The 18,563-nt window shown below is 35.8% G+C and overlaps 3 protein-coding genes across 3 annotated transcripts in view; 1 reads left to right on the top strand and 2 right to left on the bottom strand.

Moving 5' to 3' along the window:
- Positions 1–706: 706 nt before the first annotated feature.
- Positions 707–4,390, bottom strand: LOC108247710 (GTPase IMAP family member 7-like). Its single transcript, XM_017436044.3, has 4 exons — positions 4,200–4,390; positions 3,360–3,398; positions 2,756–2,866; positions 707–2,184 (listed from the first exon to the last, which is right to left on the bottom strand). Exons 1-4 carry the CDS (start codon positions 4,219–4,221, stop codon positions 1,418–1,420), a joined length of 939 nt encoding a protein of 312 aa, XP_017291533.1. The 5' UTR covers positions 4,222–4,390; the 3' UTR covers positions 707–1,417.
- A 3,560-nt stretch (positions 4,391–7,950) lies between these two features.
- Positions 7,951–11,017, bottom strand: LOC108247715 (GTPase IMAP family member 4-like). The gene is made up of 3 exons (XM_017436048.3): positions 10,792–11,017; positions 10,263–10,373; positions 7,951–8,993 (listed from the first exon to the last, which is right to left on the bottom strand). The coding sequence occupies exons 1-3, from the start codon at positions 10,811–10,813 to the stop codon at positions 8,437–8,439; spliced, it is 690 nt and encodes a 229-aa protein (XP_017291537.1). The 5' UTR covers positions 10,814–11,017; the 3' UTR covers positions 7,951–8,436.
- A 910-nt stretch (positions 11,018–11,927) lies between these two features.
- The window catches only part of LOC108247714 (interferon-induced very large GTPase 1-like), a 10,686-nt gene continuing 4,050 nt past the window's right edge, over positions 11,928–18,563 (top strand). Inside the window, exons 1-4 of the mRNA XM_037976725.1 lie at positions 11,928–12,186; positions 14,352–14,913; positions 16,767–16,991; positions 17,726–18,555. Of these exons, the coding sequence (XP_037832653.1) occupies positions 14,370–14,913; positions 16,767–16,991; positions 17,726–18,555 (1,599 nt within the window). The 5' untranslated portion in view covers positions 11,928–12,186; positions 14,352–14,369. The remainder of the gene's footprint in view (positions 12,187–14,351; positions 14,914–16,766; positions 16,992–17,725; positions 18,556–18,563) is intronic.

The raw sequence follows: 18,563 nt of genomic DNA, 5'->3' as shown, positions 1-18,563 counted from the left end.
AAATATAATCTTTAAAATGTAATACTGTAATTTAAGGAACTTCATTTAAATATTGTTAAATATTTTGCTATTACTATCATATTTATGTGGTATAATAAAAATAATTTGTTATATTAAACAAAGTCAACAGTTATACAGTAATATTTTCTGAAAATAGCTAATTATTGATATTTTTTAATCTTAGAGATTCAACTTCAGTCTTTAAAAGTTAACTTATTCTTACCAATTAAGCTTTTATCCACAACCTGCATGTCAGCTTTATTCTCAGTTTTTCTAAATATTCTAATAGAATGTATTGTTGTGTTTCTTAGTTTTGTTTTTTGTAACTGCAATCTTTATATCTGTTGGAATGATGATATGTGTGAAGAATGAGGATGTAAAAGGTTGTTTTTTAAAAACTGAAGAGTTTCAAATACTTTCAGTTCATTTGACTCCACGTTATGCTTCAGTTACTGTTTTTACCAGCTGGACCTGTTGGACTGAAGTGTAAGAAAAAAACCCAAAAAACATCCAATGAGAGAAGACGTGAGACAATGCCAGTTTCAAAGGCAAATGCAACAAGAATAAAATTGACAAAAATAAATAAATCATCCACTTTTTTGCATTATTTTATTTCCAGTATTTTATTTAACCACTATCTAAACACAATGAAACCAGCTGCAGTTCTTTGTACCGGAATATGAAAATAAACTTACCGAACAGCCAGTCAAACCTTAAAATTATAACTTTATTTGATTTTGTTTACAGATGTAAAAAGGGACATTAGATACATTATGTCATCTATATAAAACAAAGGTTCCATTAAAGCCAATCAGCTTCCAGTATTTAATTACGTTAATTACAAAAGAACAATATTTACACAAAACTAGGAATGTGTTTAACTCTCAAACAATATAACTAATACAGTGACCAACACTGTGGCCCCAACTTCCTCATCATATAGAAAACTTTCACTTAGAACAGATTAGAAATATGATCAAACTGTTCTATCTAATAAAACTGAGAGGGAGCTTCACATCTTTGTGATTTTGGTTCCTCACAACAAATAATATGATCAGTAAAGGAATCAAACAATTAGTTAGAACCTGAAAAATAGAGTAAAACATTTGACAAACGTAACAATATTTTCCACTGTTTACCAGTCTGACAGTTTCTATCATCTGCAGAGCTTCATACCTAAAGTCAACAGAATTTCTTCCATGATACGTACAGAACCACAAATTCCTTCTTAGAGTTTCATTCTAGTTAAGATAACTTCCTTCTATCACAACATGTGAAAGGCAAAAGGGTACTTTATACATTACCTTCATGAATCTCACAAATATTTCAGTGACGTGATGTAAATGTAGGAATTAATCTGAATCACAAACGATTCAGTCTGAACAAGAATCTGAGAAACTACTCAGCCACCTCCTGTTCAGTTCAGCCTAAGAGTTTCATGAAACCTTTTGAGGAGCTCTTTACTCTCTTGATCGTTTTGCATCTGCTCTATCATTTCACGAGCTCCGCTCTCTAAGGCGTGGTAGTACCGCTTCAACTCCTCCAGCTCGGACTGCAGTCGTCTCTCCAGCTGCTCTCGTTTATCTCCAGCTTCTCTCAGCAGCTTCTCATAGTTTGCCTTCACAGCTTTTATTTCCTCCTCCATTTTCTTCTCATATAACCGCTTGAGTTCTGTTTCTCTCTGATCCAAGATCTCTGCAGCTTTTTTATAATTATCACTTGAGTAAAACTTTCCTCCGTTGTCATCCACCATCTTCTGGACCTTCTCCAACAGATCCAGAACTTGTTGACGGTTGTTGGCTTTGAGGTTGTTGAAGATGTGGTATCTGTTTCCAACTTTCTTTAAGATCTCCTTCAGCTCACCTGGAGCCTCCTCCAACATCTTATTAAAGTCTGAATCAACTTCATCTCCATGAGTGAAGAGGATCATGGCGTACTTCCAGGCCTCCTGTCCAAAGATCTCATCCACCTTCATCACAGCATCTCTCTCCTCTGCTGAGAACGACCCAACTCTAATGACTACCAGAATAGCATGGGGCCCGGGGGCCGACATGTTGATGCATTTAGCAATTTCTTTTTTCACTGCATCTTCAGTCTGATAGGTGTCAAAAAGGCCAGGAGTGTCAACAACAGAAACCATCTTGCAGAACATCTTCTCTCGCTGCTTGGAGCATTCAATGGTCTCTGAAGATGGAAAATACAAATTTATATCATTTAAGATTCACAAGAACAGAAGTCCCCGCCTCTTGCACAGTGACTGCTGGAGATAGGCACCAGCTCCCCGTGACCCGGAATGGAGAAGCGGGTTAAGAAAATGTATGTATGTATGTGTGGATGGATGGATGGATGGATGGATGGATGGATGGATGGATGGATGGATGGATGGATGGATGGATGGATGGATGGATGGATGGATGGATGGAAGAACAGAGGTGAGGAGTTACAGAGCAAATACAATGTTCTGATTGTATTCAATCTAAAGATAAAACCAGTTTTCAGGTTATGTTTTTCGAACTTCAGTGGTCTAGAACTGCATATGTCAGAGGAAGAAGATGACAGCATTATAATTAATGAATATTAACTAAATCTCTGTGACTACCACTGGATGAGCTCATAACACCAACAGAAATAACAGCACTCTGCACAAACAAACCTGCAGGTAACCTGCAGCCAGGTCAGCTGTCTATCTGCTGCATGAGCTTAACAGTCTTTCAATTCTGTGGACCTAAAATAAATCATTTTGAGTGTGTGTTACCTGAACCATGTCTGGCTGCTGCTCTGAAGGCCTCTCTTCCCAGTATAGTGTTTCCACTGGAGCTCTTTCCTGCTCCAGTCTTCCCAACAAGAACCAGTCTCAGGTCTGAAACTGGAACATAAAGACTGAAGTCAGGATTCGAGGACATGTATGTAAGGCAGGATTAAAACATACATGTTTCAGGCATCAACAGTCTATTTGAACATAGTAAAATCCTCCACTGTCCAAGCTAATTCTGTGTCTCTTCACTTTGGAAATGCAGCTTATAAAGATCAAATCACTTGACTTTCCACATAACAGATTTTCTGACTGATTGTGTCAACAATTCCGCAAGTCAGGCCAACCTGCAGTCAAATATTCAAAGCTCCATGCTTCTTTTCCTGCTTGAATTGTTTAGAGTACTGCTCATAGGGAATGTCTCTTCATGCAATGTTTTTTCTGTATTATCCAACACTGATTATTGTGATTTACTGTGACATTCTTGATTGTAGTGCTAATTGAACATCTGTCAGTAAACAGTAACTGATGAAACAAAGTCAAGTTTGTTTTCAGAGCAGTTAGGTAGCCAAAACTTGAAACCAGAATGAAACAAACTGGAACAAACCTGCTGGAGGGTCTTCCATGCTGCTACTTCTTGGTCGTCCTACAGAAAGACAATAAAACACAGAATCCAATAAACAATCAGTTGTATCTTTCATTTATTTATCTCAGACAGCATTTAGTCCATTGATGTTAGTCCTTATAACTTAATTTATATAGCACAAAAAAAGAAGATAGCCAAAGTAAGACACATGTCCAGTATGTAAATTTTGTTTCAATCCCAGAGAGCATAAACAGTGATTATAATACTGGTTTTAAAAAATTTTAGTAAAAATTTCAGTAAAATTGTTCTTATAACATTAGTGTCATTGAATTATTAACAACAAAAAACAGCAGTAGTACTATTAAGATACAGAGAGAAACTGGTAGAGAGAAAAAAAAAACCAATGGGCCCGTGTCATTTCATAGAAACAAACATGCAATCTTTCCAGTTTGAGCATTAAAGCAAGATGTCTGCTGAGTTTGGGACAAGACCGGTTCAACCACTTTTTGTCAAAGAAGAGAAATAGAGAGAAGGAGAAAGAAGAAAGAAAGAAAGAAGTTACCAGTTAGGGACAATAATAAGCAGCAAAGAGGAGTTTAAATGATAAATTCTGTAATCCAGCAGTGGACATTCTTGTTAAATAAATCAAAAAGTTAAAAGATATGTCATACATATAAAACAGGTTTAAATTGACAAATAAACAAAAACTAAAAAATGCCCAACTAACTGAACACAAACATTTCAGTTTCTGTAAGTTGTCTAATAATTTAAACACTTTTAAAAACACAAAGCACACAGTCAGAGAGAGAATACAAAGAAAGAAGTTTTGCAGATCACATTTTAATTTAAATTTAAACTCACCGATGCTCTGATGGTCCGACATCTCATCTGTTGTGAAGTGTTGTTTCTTTCAGTTCCTACTTTGCTTTGCTGTCAAACCTGTGATGTCTCAACAAGGATCTGTCTCGTCCTCTTCCTCCTCCGGTTTGTTTTTGTTGTTTAACAACAGCTGACATCCATTTTGTGCACAACATCAACCTTCTGTTCAGAAGTGGATCAGACACATTCATGGGCGTGGCCATGTGCGAGCGAAGCAGTGCCTAGACACACCCACTTTTTGTCAAGGCGCTCCCAATCAAATAGCTTTCTTTTTCTTTGGCATTTAATTAATAAAAAATAAAACAAAAAGGTTCTAAGTTACCCAATAAATCTTATATGAGCTGTGAACTGACTTTACATTACAGATTTGATGTATATGGTTTGTTTTTGATGTTTTCTATGGTTGCTGTCTGAAGCCGGTTCAGGTGGTCCAATGGGATTTGTTTATGAGGACTGCTGAAGTACATCTCTATACACCAGCGGTTCCTAAAGTTGGATTCAGGACCCTATCCCCACTAAAATCACTTTTTACTGACTAGTGAGTTGATGATGTACAAAATAATAATAATAATACACAAAATTCTACTCAATATCTATTTTGTTTACTTCTGATTTACACAAGAACTGCAAAATTAAATGTTTGATCTAACCAAAGCACACTTGAATTTTCTGTAGGCACTATAGAGGGGAAATTGATTAGGTGTAATAAAGAGGTTATTTATGTTTTACGCATGTAAAGTGGAAGATCATAAGAGGCTTGTGAAATTTTGCTATGTAAAAACTTGTGTGCAGAAGGTGAGTAAGAATGACAGAGCTGAAATAAAGTTTGACAAGTTTTCCTCAACAAAAACTTTTCAATTAAAACACAGACTAGGTTCACTTTTCAGGTGAAGAGAAATGCACTGGGACACTAAAACAAACAGATGCACTTCGATTGGTATGATAAATATGGAACATAATATGGAACAAGAGCAGAGATTATTATATTTTAATACACTAATGCACAAATGCATTACTGTTATTATTAGAAAGAATAATTTTATATGCCGCATGCATTCAAAGAGCCGTTTTCTCTGCTGGGTGGGGCTGGCACTGCTGATGACACTCAATACAGCTGTCCTTAATGACTTCTAATAACTATCATGGAATTTAAGGCTGAGCCAAACCACAACCCACTGTTAGGTCGTTAAATGTTGGTCATAAAAATTCCTGTGTGCTAAAATAAAAATGTTTGTTTTCAATTTCTTCTAAGCTCCTTCTAAGAATCCTTCCTGGAACTTCTTGTTGGGACTCGCCTGTGTAAGATCCTCCATAAAACCGTTTCTGTGTTCTTTGGACAGTTGTTCCTGATTTCCAATGCATTTCACAATAAAACTTGGATCTTTTCAGCAAAGTGACTATGATATGATAGTAATTATGATAAATACATTGATATTTCATGTTTTAAAGCTCCTACATAGAAAATATCAGCTAGTTTGATACATCAGCACATGCTTTTTTCTAACCCAAGTAAAATCTGGTGTCCAAGTAGAAAGTGCCTCTCAGTACTGATGCTGTAACAAACCAAACGTTCCACTCCGGCACATGCAAAATGTATCTCTTCACTAATAAGACATTTTGGAGTTTGTCAACAATTTGAGACATTTTCAGATACATATGGGATAACATTGAATCAATTTAATCTCAATGCTTCAGCTTTTATTTTGAAAGGTCTAATTAATTCTCAACATTTTCCCTTAATCTTTAACTTCGCTCAGGTCAATACTGTCACAACTAATGCATATGACCCACCACATTTCTCATTTTAAGATGAGACATGAAAGAATTGTAAACGTTTTGGTAAAACCTTGAAAATAGTACGCATGAACTCATGCAATATTACAGTGAGAGACAGTGGCACTGATCGTAACAAGACAGAGTACCTGTGTGTGACTGAGAGGGAGGCAGGTGGAGCAGAGAGGCTACAAGGAGGTCAGAGGTCACAAAGGTGCAGGACTTCAAGGACTTAGGGTCGACTGTCCAGGAAAACAGGGAGTGTGGTAAAGAGGTGAAGACGAGAGTCCAGGCAGGATGGAGTGGATGGAGAAAAGTTTCAGCAGTGATTTGAAAAAAAAAGGGTGGCAGCAAAGGTCAAAGGTCAAAGGTCAAAGGAAAGGTTTACAGACAGTGATGAGAGCAGCCATGTTGGACAGTTTGGAGACAAAAAGACAGGAGAAAGAACAGGAAGTGGCAGAGCTGAAGATGTTTGGAGGGACAAGGATGGACAGGATTAGGAATGAGGTCATCAGAGGTCCAGCACAGGTTGAAGGACTGGGAGATAAAGTTAGAGATGGTTTGGACATGTGCAGAGGAGGGACAGAAGGATGTTAGAGACAAAGAGGACATATATATAGATGCAGTTAGAGAGGACATGGAGGGAGTTGGAGGACAGAGGACAGAGGACAGACTGACAAACTGACAAACTGACAAACAAGCTGGACTTTGTCATTATGAAATGGGAGAAATTATTTACAAGTGGCAAACATTTGACATGTTCGCTAAACTCCAAGTGAGGACTTCCCAGCAAAGCTGAACTTTTGCACAGCTTTTATTACAAAAATAACCTTGTTTACCCATTTAAACTTAACTAACACAACCACTGACAACATCAGCTGTGCAGGAATGCTTCAGTTACTGCTGTTCCACCTGCTGGACTTGTCGGACCGGACTGGGAAACAGATCATATCCAATCAGAGGACGGAGACATGGCTTACTTCCAAGATTATGTTATCAAAAAACAGTCATAAGAGACAAACAAACTACTCTAACATAGTCATGTTTTATTAATAAAGTCATTTAGTTTGAGCTATACATCATGTCACAGTTACTTTAAATGTTATTGGTAAATATTATTTTTATTTCTATGGCATGTTTAAAAAGAACTGAAGTTGACCAAAGGACTTTACAGTTAAATCAACAAATCTAAGAGGAACTGGCTGGATGATGCTGTCACAAGTGTGTTGACATGAAGAAGATTGGTTAAATAAAATGGAGCAAGACCATTTGAAAATTTTGAAAGTAACATTTAAAACTTTAGAAGTAAACAATAATGTTGTGAAAACCGTATTTATTTTTTCAGTCCTGAAGCCAACTATAAGATCCCAGGACTGAAGTTATGTATTTGCATCAGAAAACAAACGACTCCATTTTGTTTGCAGGTGATGCAGAGATTGTGCAAAGATATCATCAACCAAAATGTGCAATATCTTCAGAAAGTTGGCAATATTTTTTCCTGAACAAAGTCAAGCAACACAGTTTTAGAGTCAATCTTAGGTATGTTAAAAGTCACCTTAAGTCACCTGCATTTTAGCAAACTTCGTTTAAGTTTGTAAAATTATAATATCCATGTTCTCCCCACAGAGTTACAGCTTCAAAATGAAAAGTGTGTTGAATAATAAAAAAGGTTGAAAAAAGCACCAAGACAACTAGACTTTTATTCTGAAGTTGAAGATATTTTTATCTGAAAAGAAAGTTCTCCTGATGGATTTGCCTTTTTTTGGATTTTCCATGTCCTGAATGACTGAGAATCTACACCAGCAAAATGTGTTGATGTTGGTGTTATTTAATTTTTCTATCATTTTAACCAAACACTTATTTGTCTCTGATACACACGCTAAGACCACCTTGAGTCATTTTCCTCATATAGACACTGTATATAAATATATAAAAAAAAACTTGAGCCAAGAGTCAAACATCAAAATTAGAAATCCATTTTTTTATTTCAGTACAAAAGTAAAAATATAAAAGAAAAGCAATAAGTCACATGATGCCACAACCAAAAACAAAATCAGGTGATTGAACAGGCAGGTAGGATACAGATGACAGAATACAGCATTTGATTAATATGAAACAAATTCCCACTGTTAACCAGTCTGACGGTTTACTGATCCCCTTCAGAACTTTTACACAAAGAGTCCACCAGTTGTTCTGTTAGAAAACCCTTTCAAACAATTAGGACATTCTGTAAAACAATGTAATAATTTTTAAAGGCAAAAACAAATATTATCACTTTCAGATCAATATCAGAAAACCTCTTGGGTTTATGATCATTTGGTCATTTCACTTAAAGCTTGACTGACTCTATTCTTTAAGGTTTAATTGTGCAGCTTTGAGCTCCAGTTCATTCTCCACCTGCCCTTATTCCTTTGGGGTTTTGATCTGCAGCTCCTTAAACACATTTTTATTTTTCTTTCTCAACTTTTTCACTGCTTTTACTGCCTGAGACTTTCTTTGATTGAACATCTTCACTGCGTTTTGGTAGGTATCCTTGAGACTCTTTTTTATTTTTATTCACCATATCCTGAACCTTCTTTAACAGATTCTCAACTTGACCACGTTTCTTCATTTTCTTGTTGTTGAAGAGGTGGTATCTGTTTCCTGCTTTCTTTAGGATCTTTTTCAGATTATCTGGAGCCTCCTCCTCCAACATCTCATCAAAACCTGATCCATATTCATCTCCATGAGTGAAGAGGATGATGATGTACTTCCAGGCATCCTCTCCAAAGATCTCTTCAACTTTTTCCACAGCCTCTTCGTCCTCTTCTGAGAAGACCCCAGGTTCGATGACCAACAGAATGGCATGGGGCCCAGGATTCAACAAGGAGAAGCATTTTTTGATTTCATTCTGCACCGTTTCCTCAGACTGAAAGGTGTCGAAGATGCCAGGAGTGTCGACAACAGAAACACGAAAGAATAATTTTTCAAGCTTCCCTTGCTTCAATGAACACACAATGGTCACTGTAAAAAAAGATAACAGTTTACAGTTTTTGAAGCTTTCCAGAAACAGAATTGATGATTTTCAGAGCAAACATCATGGCATCCAAACAAAACATAAAACCAATTTCAAAGTTTCTTCTCTAACACTTCAGTTGTCTACAACAAAGAACTGCATGTCAGAGGCAGGGGGTGGATGTGTTGTGACCACTGAGTTAAACTAAACTACAGTATGTGACGGCCACTGGAGGAGCTCTGTGTTCCTACATATAGTTACACCTTACAGGTGCTGGTAGGCCTGGGGGTCTGGGACTTTAGCCCTGAATGTTTTCTGATGGAGTCCTGAGCTTTAAAACTGAAAATAAACGAATAAAAACAAACAAATAAGTAATCTTCTAGAAACACTTTGAGAATTTGTTTGCTCCAAAACACAAGAAGTTCATGTTTTGTTGCTGCTGAACAGACTCAGTGTTTCTAAAGTCTTGTTACAATGAGGAGAGTTTAAGAAAACAATCTGTGTATTTCCAATGTACATTTTTAAAAATGCTTATAGCAACGTAAGATAATTCATATTTATCAAACAGGTAAAAAAAATGGTAGCAACAAACAAATGAATAAATCATAGTTTACAATAGTTCATAATCATCAGACTAAAACTGGAGAAATCTAAAGAAAATGTTGTTGTTTATCTGTGACGTGATTCATGGACCTATCTGCAAACACACACACACAACATACACACAACACACCGTCTTCCCACTGTCTCTACACACACATACTCACACTTTCCGCTGTTTCTGTCATCCCCCCCCCCCCTCTCTATATTAATTAGTAATTATTATGTCGGCCGTATAGCGGGTCTGGGGTACTATTTAGAAAGTTTGGTACCGTTAGTTTAGCATTGTCATGTTTTAGCTTATTTAGCCTTCCTGTACATTTAGTTTAGTTTATTTTACCTCATACTTTAGATATTGTTAGATTGTTAGATTCCTAATTGTTGTTTAGTTTAGCTACTATTTTGACGGTCTCAGCTCATGCTTAGATATGTCTGGTTTCATGATTTTATTTAGATTATCCTATATTCAATTTTGATTAGACATGATTGATGTGTTTTCCTTTTTTGTGTTTCATTGTATTTCATTATGTACGGATTCTGTTTATGTTTCTTTTGTAAAGCGCTTTGGATCACCTTGTTGCTTAAAAGTGCTATAGAAATAAACACTACACTTCACTTTACTTTTTTGCACATGGATGGTGTGTGTGTGTCTCTATGTGTGTGTGTGTGTATGTTACCTGAAAAGTGTCCGTCTGATATAGGAAAGACATCTCTTCCCAGTATAGTGTTTCCACTGGAGCTCTTCCCTGTTCCAGTCTTCCCAACAAGAACCAGTCTCAGTTCAGAATCTGAAACATAAAGACTGAAGTCAGGATTCAGATTATCTTTTTTCAGGTTTTTTTTCTCAGTCACTTTAAATGTGGTCATTTCTGCATTGACTTTGACTTTGGAGGTGTGGATACATATGCACACATCACTTTTCAGTTGTTTCTTTTGTTTGTTTGTTTTAAATATTAAAACAAATTTTTCCATTTAAAATCATTAATCTGAAGTATTTTTTATTTGTTTTACTTCACATAAAATAATGTAAAGGAAATTAAAAAAAACAATTTCAACATGTTAAAAACAAGTTTAAATGATTATTGTTGTCTGATCATATAAACACTTCTACTGAATTTAATGTTTTCAGATTAATTTTAAGACAAAGTTATTTTACTTAATTATTTCTAATTCAAATATTTTTTACACAAATTCACAAAAACTCACATGAGGTGCCACTTGCTGCCATCAGATCTGCTGCTCCTTGATGACTCTGTTGATTATTTGCTGCTCAGCTCTTTGAATCTCAGTCTGCAACAAGTTTTGGTGCTGTTCTGTATTTTTTGACAACTACTTCAAAATAAAACTAATCTGATTGGTTTTCTGCACGAGCAGAACTACTCATACCCAGGACGAGTTCGAGTGATCTGACTCCTCTGACTCTTATAGTTAACATCACACTTAGTGTCAGGCTACAAGGAAGCTGATTATCAGTCAGTCCAGTTTTTCCTGACTCTTGAGGTGTGGGTGGTATGTTTATGTCAAACAGGAAGTTTGCACCAGAAAAATCAAGAGTCAGAATCAAAGAGATAAAAATTTGAAATTTGAAAATTTGAATTTAGTTTTTCTAAATGCATTTTCAACATTTGTAAATGTTCATGACATAAAACAGAGTTCAAAAAAATGCTTTTGGTGTCGGGACATACTATAAATATGTGACCTTTTTTGTTATCCAGTCCCTAATGTTAAATGAAAAATGTTGTTCTGATGTGATTTTAATTTGTCTTTATTATATCTTTTAATGTTGATGTGGGAAATGAACAAAATGGTAATTGTTAGTTGTTTTTTATTTGGAAACATAACCAGAACAGGTTGATGTACAATGACTACTGAATAGACGCCAGCTCCCTTAAGACCCTGCATGGAAAATCTGGTAAAGAAAATGAATGGATGCAATAACACAAATAAAAAAGGCTTTAGATGAGTTTTGAAAGTGTGAACTGTTGTGATGTTATAATGTGAAAAAGAACTGCTTCAAATTTTAGGCGCAGCTACAAAAGTCTTTAGATGATGTTGATATTTTTAATCACATTTTAAAAAATTTAACTCATCTTGTTCATATAGGCTTAACAAACAACATGCAGATCAGCTGCAATGAGAAAAACTGAACTGTGTCAATAATAATAATAATAATAATAATAATAATAATAATAATAATAATAATAATAACACAAGTTAATAAATTCTGTCTGATCACTTTAGGGTAAAAAAAAGTTGTGCTTTTATTTTGAAAGGGCTGGCTGGCATTTCTGTTCCACTCCCTGCAGTGACATCTGACAGTCCAACCCAGGTCCTCCTTCCTCTCACGAACAGCAGAGACAGACGGTGAAGGAGCAGCTGAAATCAGTCGGTTCGAGTTAATGTCAGCTTTCTTTAACCTTCAGTTTGTTTGGTTTTCTAGAAAAAGATCAGGTCTGGTGAGGAGTTTACAGGAGTGTTTTTTTTTTATTTTATTGATATTATGGAGGAGCAGACAGACACTATGTGATGGTTAATGTTTAATTCTGATCCAGACTGAATAGACCGGATTCGTCCTGAGACCACGGATTGTGCTGTAGAACAGTAAGTAGATTTGTCCTGATGCATGCTCAATAATCCAGGTAAAAAAATTCAACAAGGTTGAGTCAGGTCCTCTGGAAGTAACCGTCCAAAGGACCTGACTCAACCTTGTTAAAGTAGATTTATGTTTTTAAGCTAAAATAGATCAGATTCAATCAGAACATTTATTCCAAAGGCCTACATTTCTGGATGGTGCTTTTCCTCTCAGATTCAAGTTTTGTTAGGATAAAAGTAAAGATTAAAAAAACCTTTCTTTTTCAAAAAGTTAGCCGCATCATGTTTGGTAACAGGAGCTGCAGGTTTATCCACTCCCACCTGTTTAACTGGTTTCACAGAATACAGCTTTTATTATTGTCTGTGTATGTTATCATAAAAAAAAACTTTAATTTCATTGCCCTAAGCAAATGCAGTACTTTTAATTCTAATTTTAATTTTGGAAGAAGTAGGATTTAGTTTTTGCTCCATATGAATGAATGGATGGATGTTTTAGTTTGTTCAGGAAATCAAGGAAATATTTTGAAAAAGTGACATAATCAGTAGGTATCATGCATTTAGTATTTTGGGTTAAACAGTTAGTGGGCCTTTAAATATGTGTTACTATTGGTGTTAAGGTTTCACACTGTCATTCAAACTACAATGCTGTGCAAAGGTTTTAAACCACCTCTGATGTTATGAAGTTACTGAACTCTGACCTATCAATCATTCAGGCATAAAACATCTCCTAATCTCAAGAACTAAACCAGTTTTGTTGACACATAATTGACAGGAAACACCAGTTCAGGTTCTTTAAGCATTTGTTCGCATGTTTTTAGTCAAATCTATGAAAAGTTTGACACATATGTAGCATATGTAGCATTTTAGCATCAATAATCTTTTCAAAGAGCTATTACCAAAAAACATGTCATGCCACTGAAGGATGATGCATCTTTCGTGTCAGATCTTTGCAAAAAAATTATCATTTATTTTTAAAGACAAGAGTCTCAAATGCTGTTCATCTTGTGTATAGTTTATTTTAGGCCTGAAGCAACTTCTTCTGTCCTCCACTTTGTTCACTTTCCTCATTTTTAGTGCGCTGGACATTATGTTGTTATAGCCTGATACAAGGACGGGAAATAAGAGAAAAATCAGCCAAAGTAGATGCATAAATAAAAAAAATGAAACCTTTCAGAAGTCATCAAGACCCCTTAAAATAAATAAGAGACAGTTTTGCTGCTTGGAAACAAAGCATAAAAAAATGAGGGATGGGTTCAAACTTCTACATTGAACTGTTTTCTATAATTGTTTTTAGTTACTTTTAAACATTTTTGCTATTTTTATTTACTTTTTATTTTTTTATTAAATAGAATTAGAAAAATATTTCCATATTACAAAATATGATCATTTATAAAGCTTGGTGGTCACTGCTGCAGTCTTGTAATTCTGAGGCTGCAGCTTCGAGCCCAGGCTTCAGCAGGAAGAGCATCCGGAGTAAAACAATTGGTAAATCTTCAATCTAAAAATTGAGTTTGCTCGCTGTGGCAACCCCTGAAGAAGGGAGCAGCTGGAAGAAATTACTATGTAAAGGTGTAAACACATAAAACTACTATGTTTCAGAGCAGTTTAACTACCATCACTCTGCTGCAGTGATTCAGTGAAGCACTGGATAATGTGGATCACATTTAGTTTTTGATGTTCTTTTTATTTTTTTTGAAACATTGGTTGGGTTATTAAAACGTTTGACATTCAGCTTGAGCTAAATATTTATTTATTAGAATTGAAAACACAAATTCAGACATAGACTCAATGAAGCTATGAAAGTGTTTAGATCTGTAGAGTTTGGCCAGCAGGTGGTGCCCAAAAGTTTTTTTCTTCTGTCTCCTGGAACTGAGATTTGTCCCAGCTGGGTTTTATTAACATATCATACAAGCTTAGCTTATTTTTTAATTTGGTTTTACTGTTTGATATACTTTTATTAAATATGTCAGAATGAGTTTAATTAAACAAATTATTTTTTTAAGTTGTAATTAGATTATTTTGTTGTAGATTATGTTTGTTTATTTTTCACTGTACTATTTTAAGCCACTTATTTTTCTTAAACTTGTTGTGAGGCTCTTTGAAATGAAACTCTGCATGCTGTCTGAATAAAACATAAATAAAACTACATTTTTGCTCTTTCTGTTGTCTTGCAGGTTTTCTTGAGTTCAGTCATGGATAGTTCTCTCTCCATCATCCTTCTGGGTAAAGCTGGAGTTGGTAAAAGTGCTTCAGCAAACACCATTTTAAGGCAACCAGTGTTTGAATCTCGAAAAGCCTTTGGACAAGTGACCAAACTGATCTCTGTGGGAACTAGAACAGTAAATGAAAAAAATGTTGCAGTGTTTGATACTCCAGATATATTAAAATCAGAAGACCAGCTTAAAAGATTCATTCAGTGTGTTCTGCAGGAATCCAGCTCTTCTATTTTCCTCCTGGTGATCAAAGTTGGTCGGTTCACTGCGGAGAACATGAAGGCTGTAGAAACAGCAGAGAAAATCCTTGGACCTCAGAGGATGAAAAACTGTTTCCTGCTCTTCACTGGTGGAGATAGTTTGAGTAAACCATTAGACGAATATCTGCTAGACCCCAGTTCAAAAAGTAAACTTACAGACGTTGTCAAGAAATTTCCAGAGAGATATTACCTTTTCAACAATAAAGATGAAGGACAGGAACAAATCGAACAGCTGCTGTTGAAGTTAGAACACATCAAAACACGTAAGTACAAATTTCTGTTAGATCAATGAATCCTAAAATCTAAAGCTTACAAGAAAACCTTACTTTCCAATATTTTCCTAAGTTTCAGAAGCATATTCTAACTGCAAGCTAATGCAGGTGGTAAGAATCAGTGAATTAAATGTTTTTATTTAGCAGAAGCTAACAATATAATCTGGCTGTATATAGTTTTAAGTACCATCAATACTGTTCACATTATTGATTGTTTTTTCTGCTACAGTTTCTTGTTTTCATATACAGATAGTTGTTTATGATACTAGAAAGAATTGTCTCTGAAAACTGGCCAAAATTCACAAAATCACCCAAAAACTAATAAATTTAGGATGTTTTATTTATTTATTTAAATTAACCCATTTAAAAATGGGTTGATTAAGTTGTTGCCAGGTACTCCGGTTTCCTATTATAATATAATATAATATAATATAATATAATATAATATAATATAATATAATATAATATAATATAATATAATATAATATATAATAAAACCATAAACCATAAAAAAAGGATCAGGAAGTGAAATAAATGGCATTTCAGATTGTTCTGGAGATTAGTCCTGCAGCTAAAGAACAATGAAACAGGAACTGCTGTCTGTGACAACAATAAATACAGACTGCTTAACACTTTTTAGATCAAAAACAATAAAGTTTAATCTGTGCACAGAAAACCAACACAATTATGATCTCAGCATTAATAAGTATATTTCTGATACATTATTTTATTTGAAGTAAAGGACATAATGCTTCAGATTAATGATTTTAAATGGGAAAACTTTAATAAAACAAAACAAAACAAAAACTTTTTAAATGGTATCAGGCCTGCTAAAACAGGCGATGTAAGAATTACTAACTAAGATAGAGAGAGAGAGAAGGGGTTGGGGGGGGGGGCGTTTGTTGGAGTGAGAAAGATGACAGAAACAGTGGAAAGTGTGCGTATGTGTGTGTATTTGTGTGTAGAGACAGTGAGAAGACGGTGTAGTGTGTGTGTGTGTGTGTTTGCAGATAGGTCCATGAATCACATCACAGAGGCCATTGTCTTTGAGAATGATGGAATGATATCAGCGAGCTCTGAGGAGATCCACAGATGTCCTTAGGCAGAGGGAGCATCTTGTTTATATAGTTCTGCGTAGATTCTGCGCTCTGGATTCGCCTCTGTCTCCCCTCGTTATGACAGGCGAATCCAAACAGCCAAATTCCAGGACCATTCCGCCTAATTCGAGCGAAGCAACTTTCTCCAAGATGTAACCCATATTATTCATGAGTTCCAAGACAGTCTGAGTGTAATTCGCCGAACCCATCAAACGAATTTGACGATAAGTCAGGTAACTGTCTAATCCAAACAGCAGAAATCCTGTTATCAAAAACCCAAATATGTAAAGATTCTCCACGTCTTCCACAGACAAACAGGATTCCAATGTTTCCAGGAATACAACGTGTATCCAGCGAAGAATGTCTTCTCAGGACAAGCTGGCTCTCCTTTGGTCAGTGTTCTCGTTGAGAAAATTTTATCAATTGCGTTGAGAGACCAGCTGACCAGATCCATAGTTTAGAATTTTTTTTTTGGGAGGGCAGGGCATAAAAGTAGAGGGTGGGGGTTCAGAAGACAGAGAGACAGAGAGAAAAGAAACACATCCGCCTTCCACCAGGAGCAGAGAGAAAGTGGTGAAAGGCTTCATGAACGCTACCTTAGCTTTTCATTTTTAAGTTCTGCATTTGGTCTGTATAGTTTTATTTTACTGTTTCTCCTGTCAAGTGTGCATATAAAGCACACCAACAACAAAAAATGCACCCCTTGCATTAAAAACAGCAATACCGTTTTCATTGATTTTTCCATAGCGGCTTGCCATCCTGGGAATGCATCTGAGAGTAATATCAGCAGTGAGTCTGTATCTCAGCCTCTGGACACTCCTGTTGGTGGAAAGAAGGATGACACTGTGATCAGCTGTGGGCATGAAGCTACTGTACAAGGGACCACAGAAACAAACAAGCAAACACAGAGCAAACAAGATCTAGATGTGCAAGACCTTCAGGCTCCTGAAAAAATGCAGACTAAAGAAACAAGTAAGCCACACATTTGACTTTACACCATGGAAGGAAAGAACTTGACAATGTGGGCAATATGTAGGATTTAAATGATGGAAATCTTGTTGAGCAGCTCAAAGGTGATTTCATAGCAAACTCTAATGTTTTTTTGCTACTCATCTGTCATTGAATGTTATCCCTGAAAAGGGAACAGCTGAAAGAAAAAGAAAAAGTAAGATTTTAATTTCTATTCTGAATTTAACATGGAGCCACTGGAAAAAAAAGCTAAAAGTAGAGAAATATGATCTCTCCTAAATTTCATCAGAACGCTGGCAGTAACATGTTGGATCAACTGAAGACTTTTAAATGAGTTTTTTGGACACCCTGATAAGAAAGACTTGCAATAGTCCAACTTAGAAGTGAGAAATGCATTGACCAGTTTTTCTGCTTGATTTCAAGACAAGATGTTTCTGACTTTAGTAATATTACTCAGGTGAAAGAAAGCGGTCCTAGTAACATTTTAAATGGAGGTTTAAAAAGATCCTGATCAAAAAAAACAAACACCAAGGATTTTTACATTACAACTGGAGGCCAAAATAATCTATCCAATCTACTTGGCTATCATATAGGCTACATAACTTTTGCCTTTTCCCACACTGCATTATATTTGTGTTGTTTTATTATTATTATTTAATTATGTCAGGTGTGCAAATAAATAAAATAAATAAAAATACAAGAAACCATTTTTGAAAAAAAAATCTTTTTCTCCACAGAGGTTAACTTGGAAATCTTCTTGGAGGATCTGGGGTTGAAGCAGCACTACAGAGAGAAGCTCTCACTCAGCAAGATACTTGAGATTAATGAGAAGACCATCACTGATGAACCTGTCAAATGTAAATCAGATCTTCCATCGTATTTTTTAAAGAAACTGATGATGGTTAATCTTACAGCTAGAAATGTGAAATACCCATCTGAATCAGAAACTACAGAGTTAGATCTGGATCATTTGTTTAACAGTTCAAACACTGATGACATGTTAAACCCTCTTGATATAATCACTGCTCTCTTTCTGTGTTCTGATGGTTTTGTTCAGCAAGAATTGGCTCTAAAAATGTCCATGTGTCAGTTCTCTGTGCCCCTGCTGCTTCCCAACTGTGATACAAACCAGCGCACACTCATGCTGTGGGCCATGAGAGACATTGTTAAGAAGTACAGACCTCTGTCTCTCTCTGAATCCAAAGGCTTCAAAGAAGAAAGAATCGTTCTTTCTGAACTTCCAATGGTCTCCTTTGTGAGACTTGGTGAGTGTTCCTTGTCTAAATCTGAGATCCTCAATAAACTCCTGAGTAATTCTCAGCAGTACCATGACACCTTTGTTCACCACAACATGGAGTGTGGAGACGCTCCACGAAGAATCTCCAATGGACTGACTGAAATCAGCTGGTACCTTCCCTGTGGAAACAGAAACATGGACATCTTCAGTGAGCCAGTTGCTATAGCTAACCTCCGTGGTGACATTGCTTCATTTGAAACACAATACTCCTTTTTGTGTCAGACATCTGCAGCAGTTTTTGTGTTTTTTGACCAGCTGGACCCTGAGTGTGAACTGCT

The sequence above is a fragment of the Kryptolebias marmoratus genome, linkage group LG7 (genome assembly GCF_001649575.2).
Source record: "Kryptolebias marmoratus isolate JLee-2015 linkage group LG7, ASM164957v2, whole genome shotgun sequence".
Classification (NCBI taxonomy): Eukaryota; Metazoa; Chordata; class Actinopteri; order Cyprinodontiformes; family Rivulidae; genus Kryptolebias; species Kryptolebias marmoratus.
The sequence above is the reverse complement of the archived record's forward strand: the minus strand, read 5'-3'. Positions and strand labels throughout refer to the sequence as shown.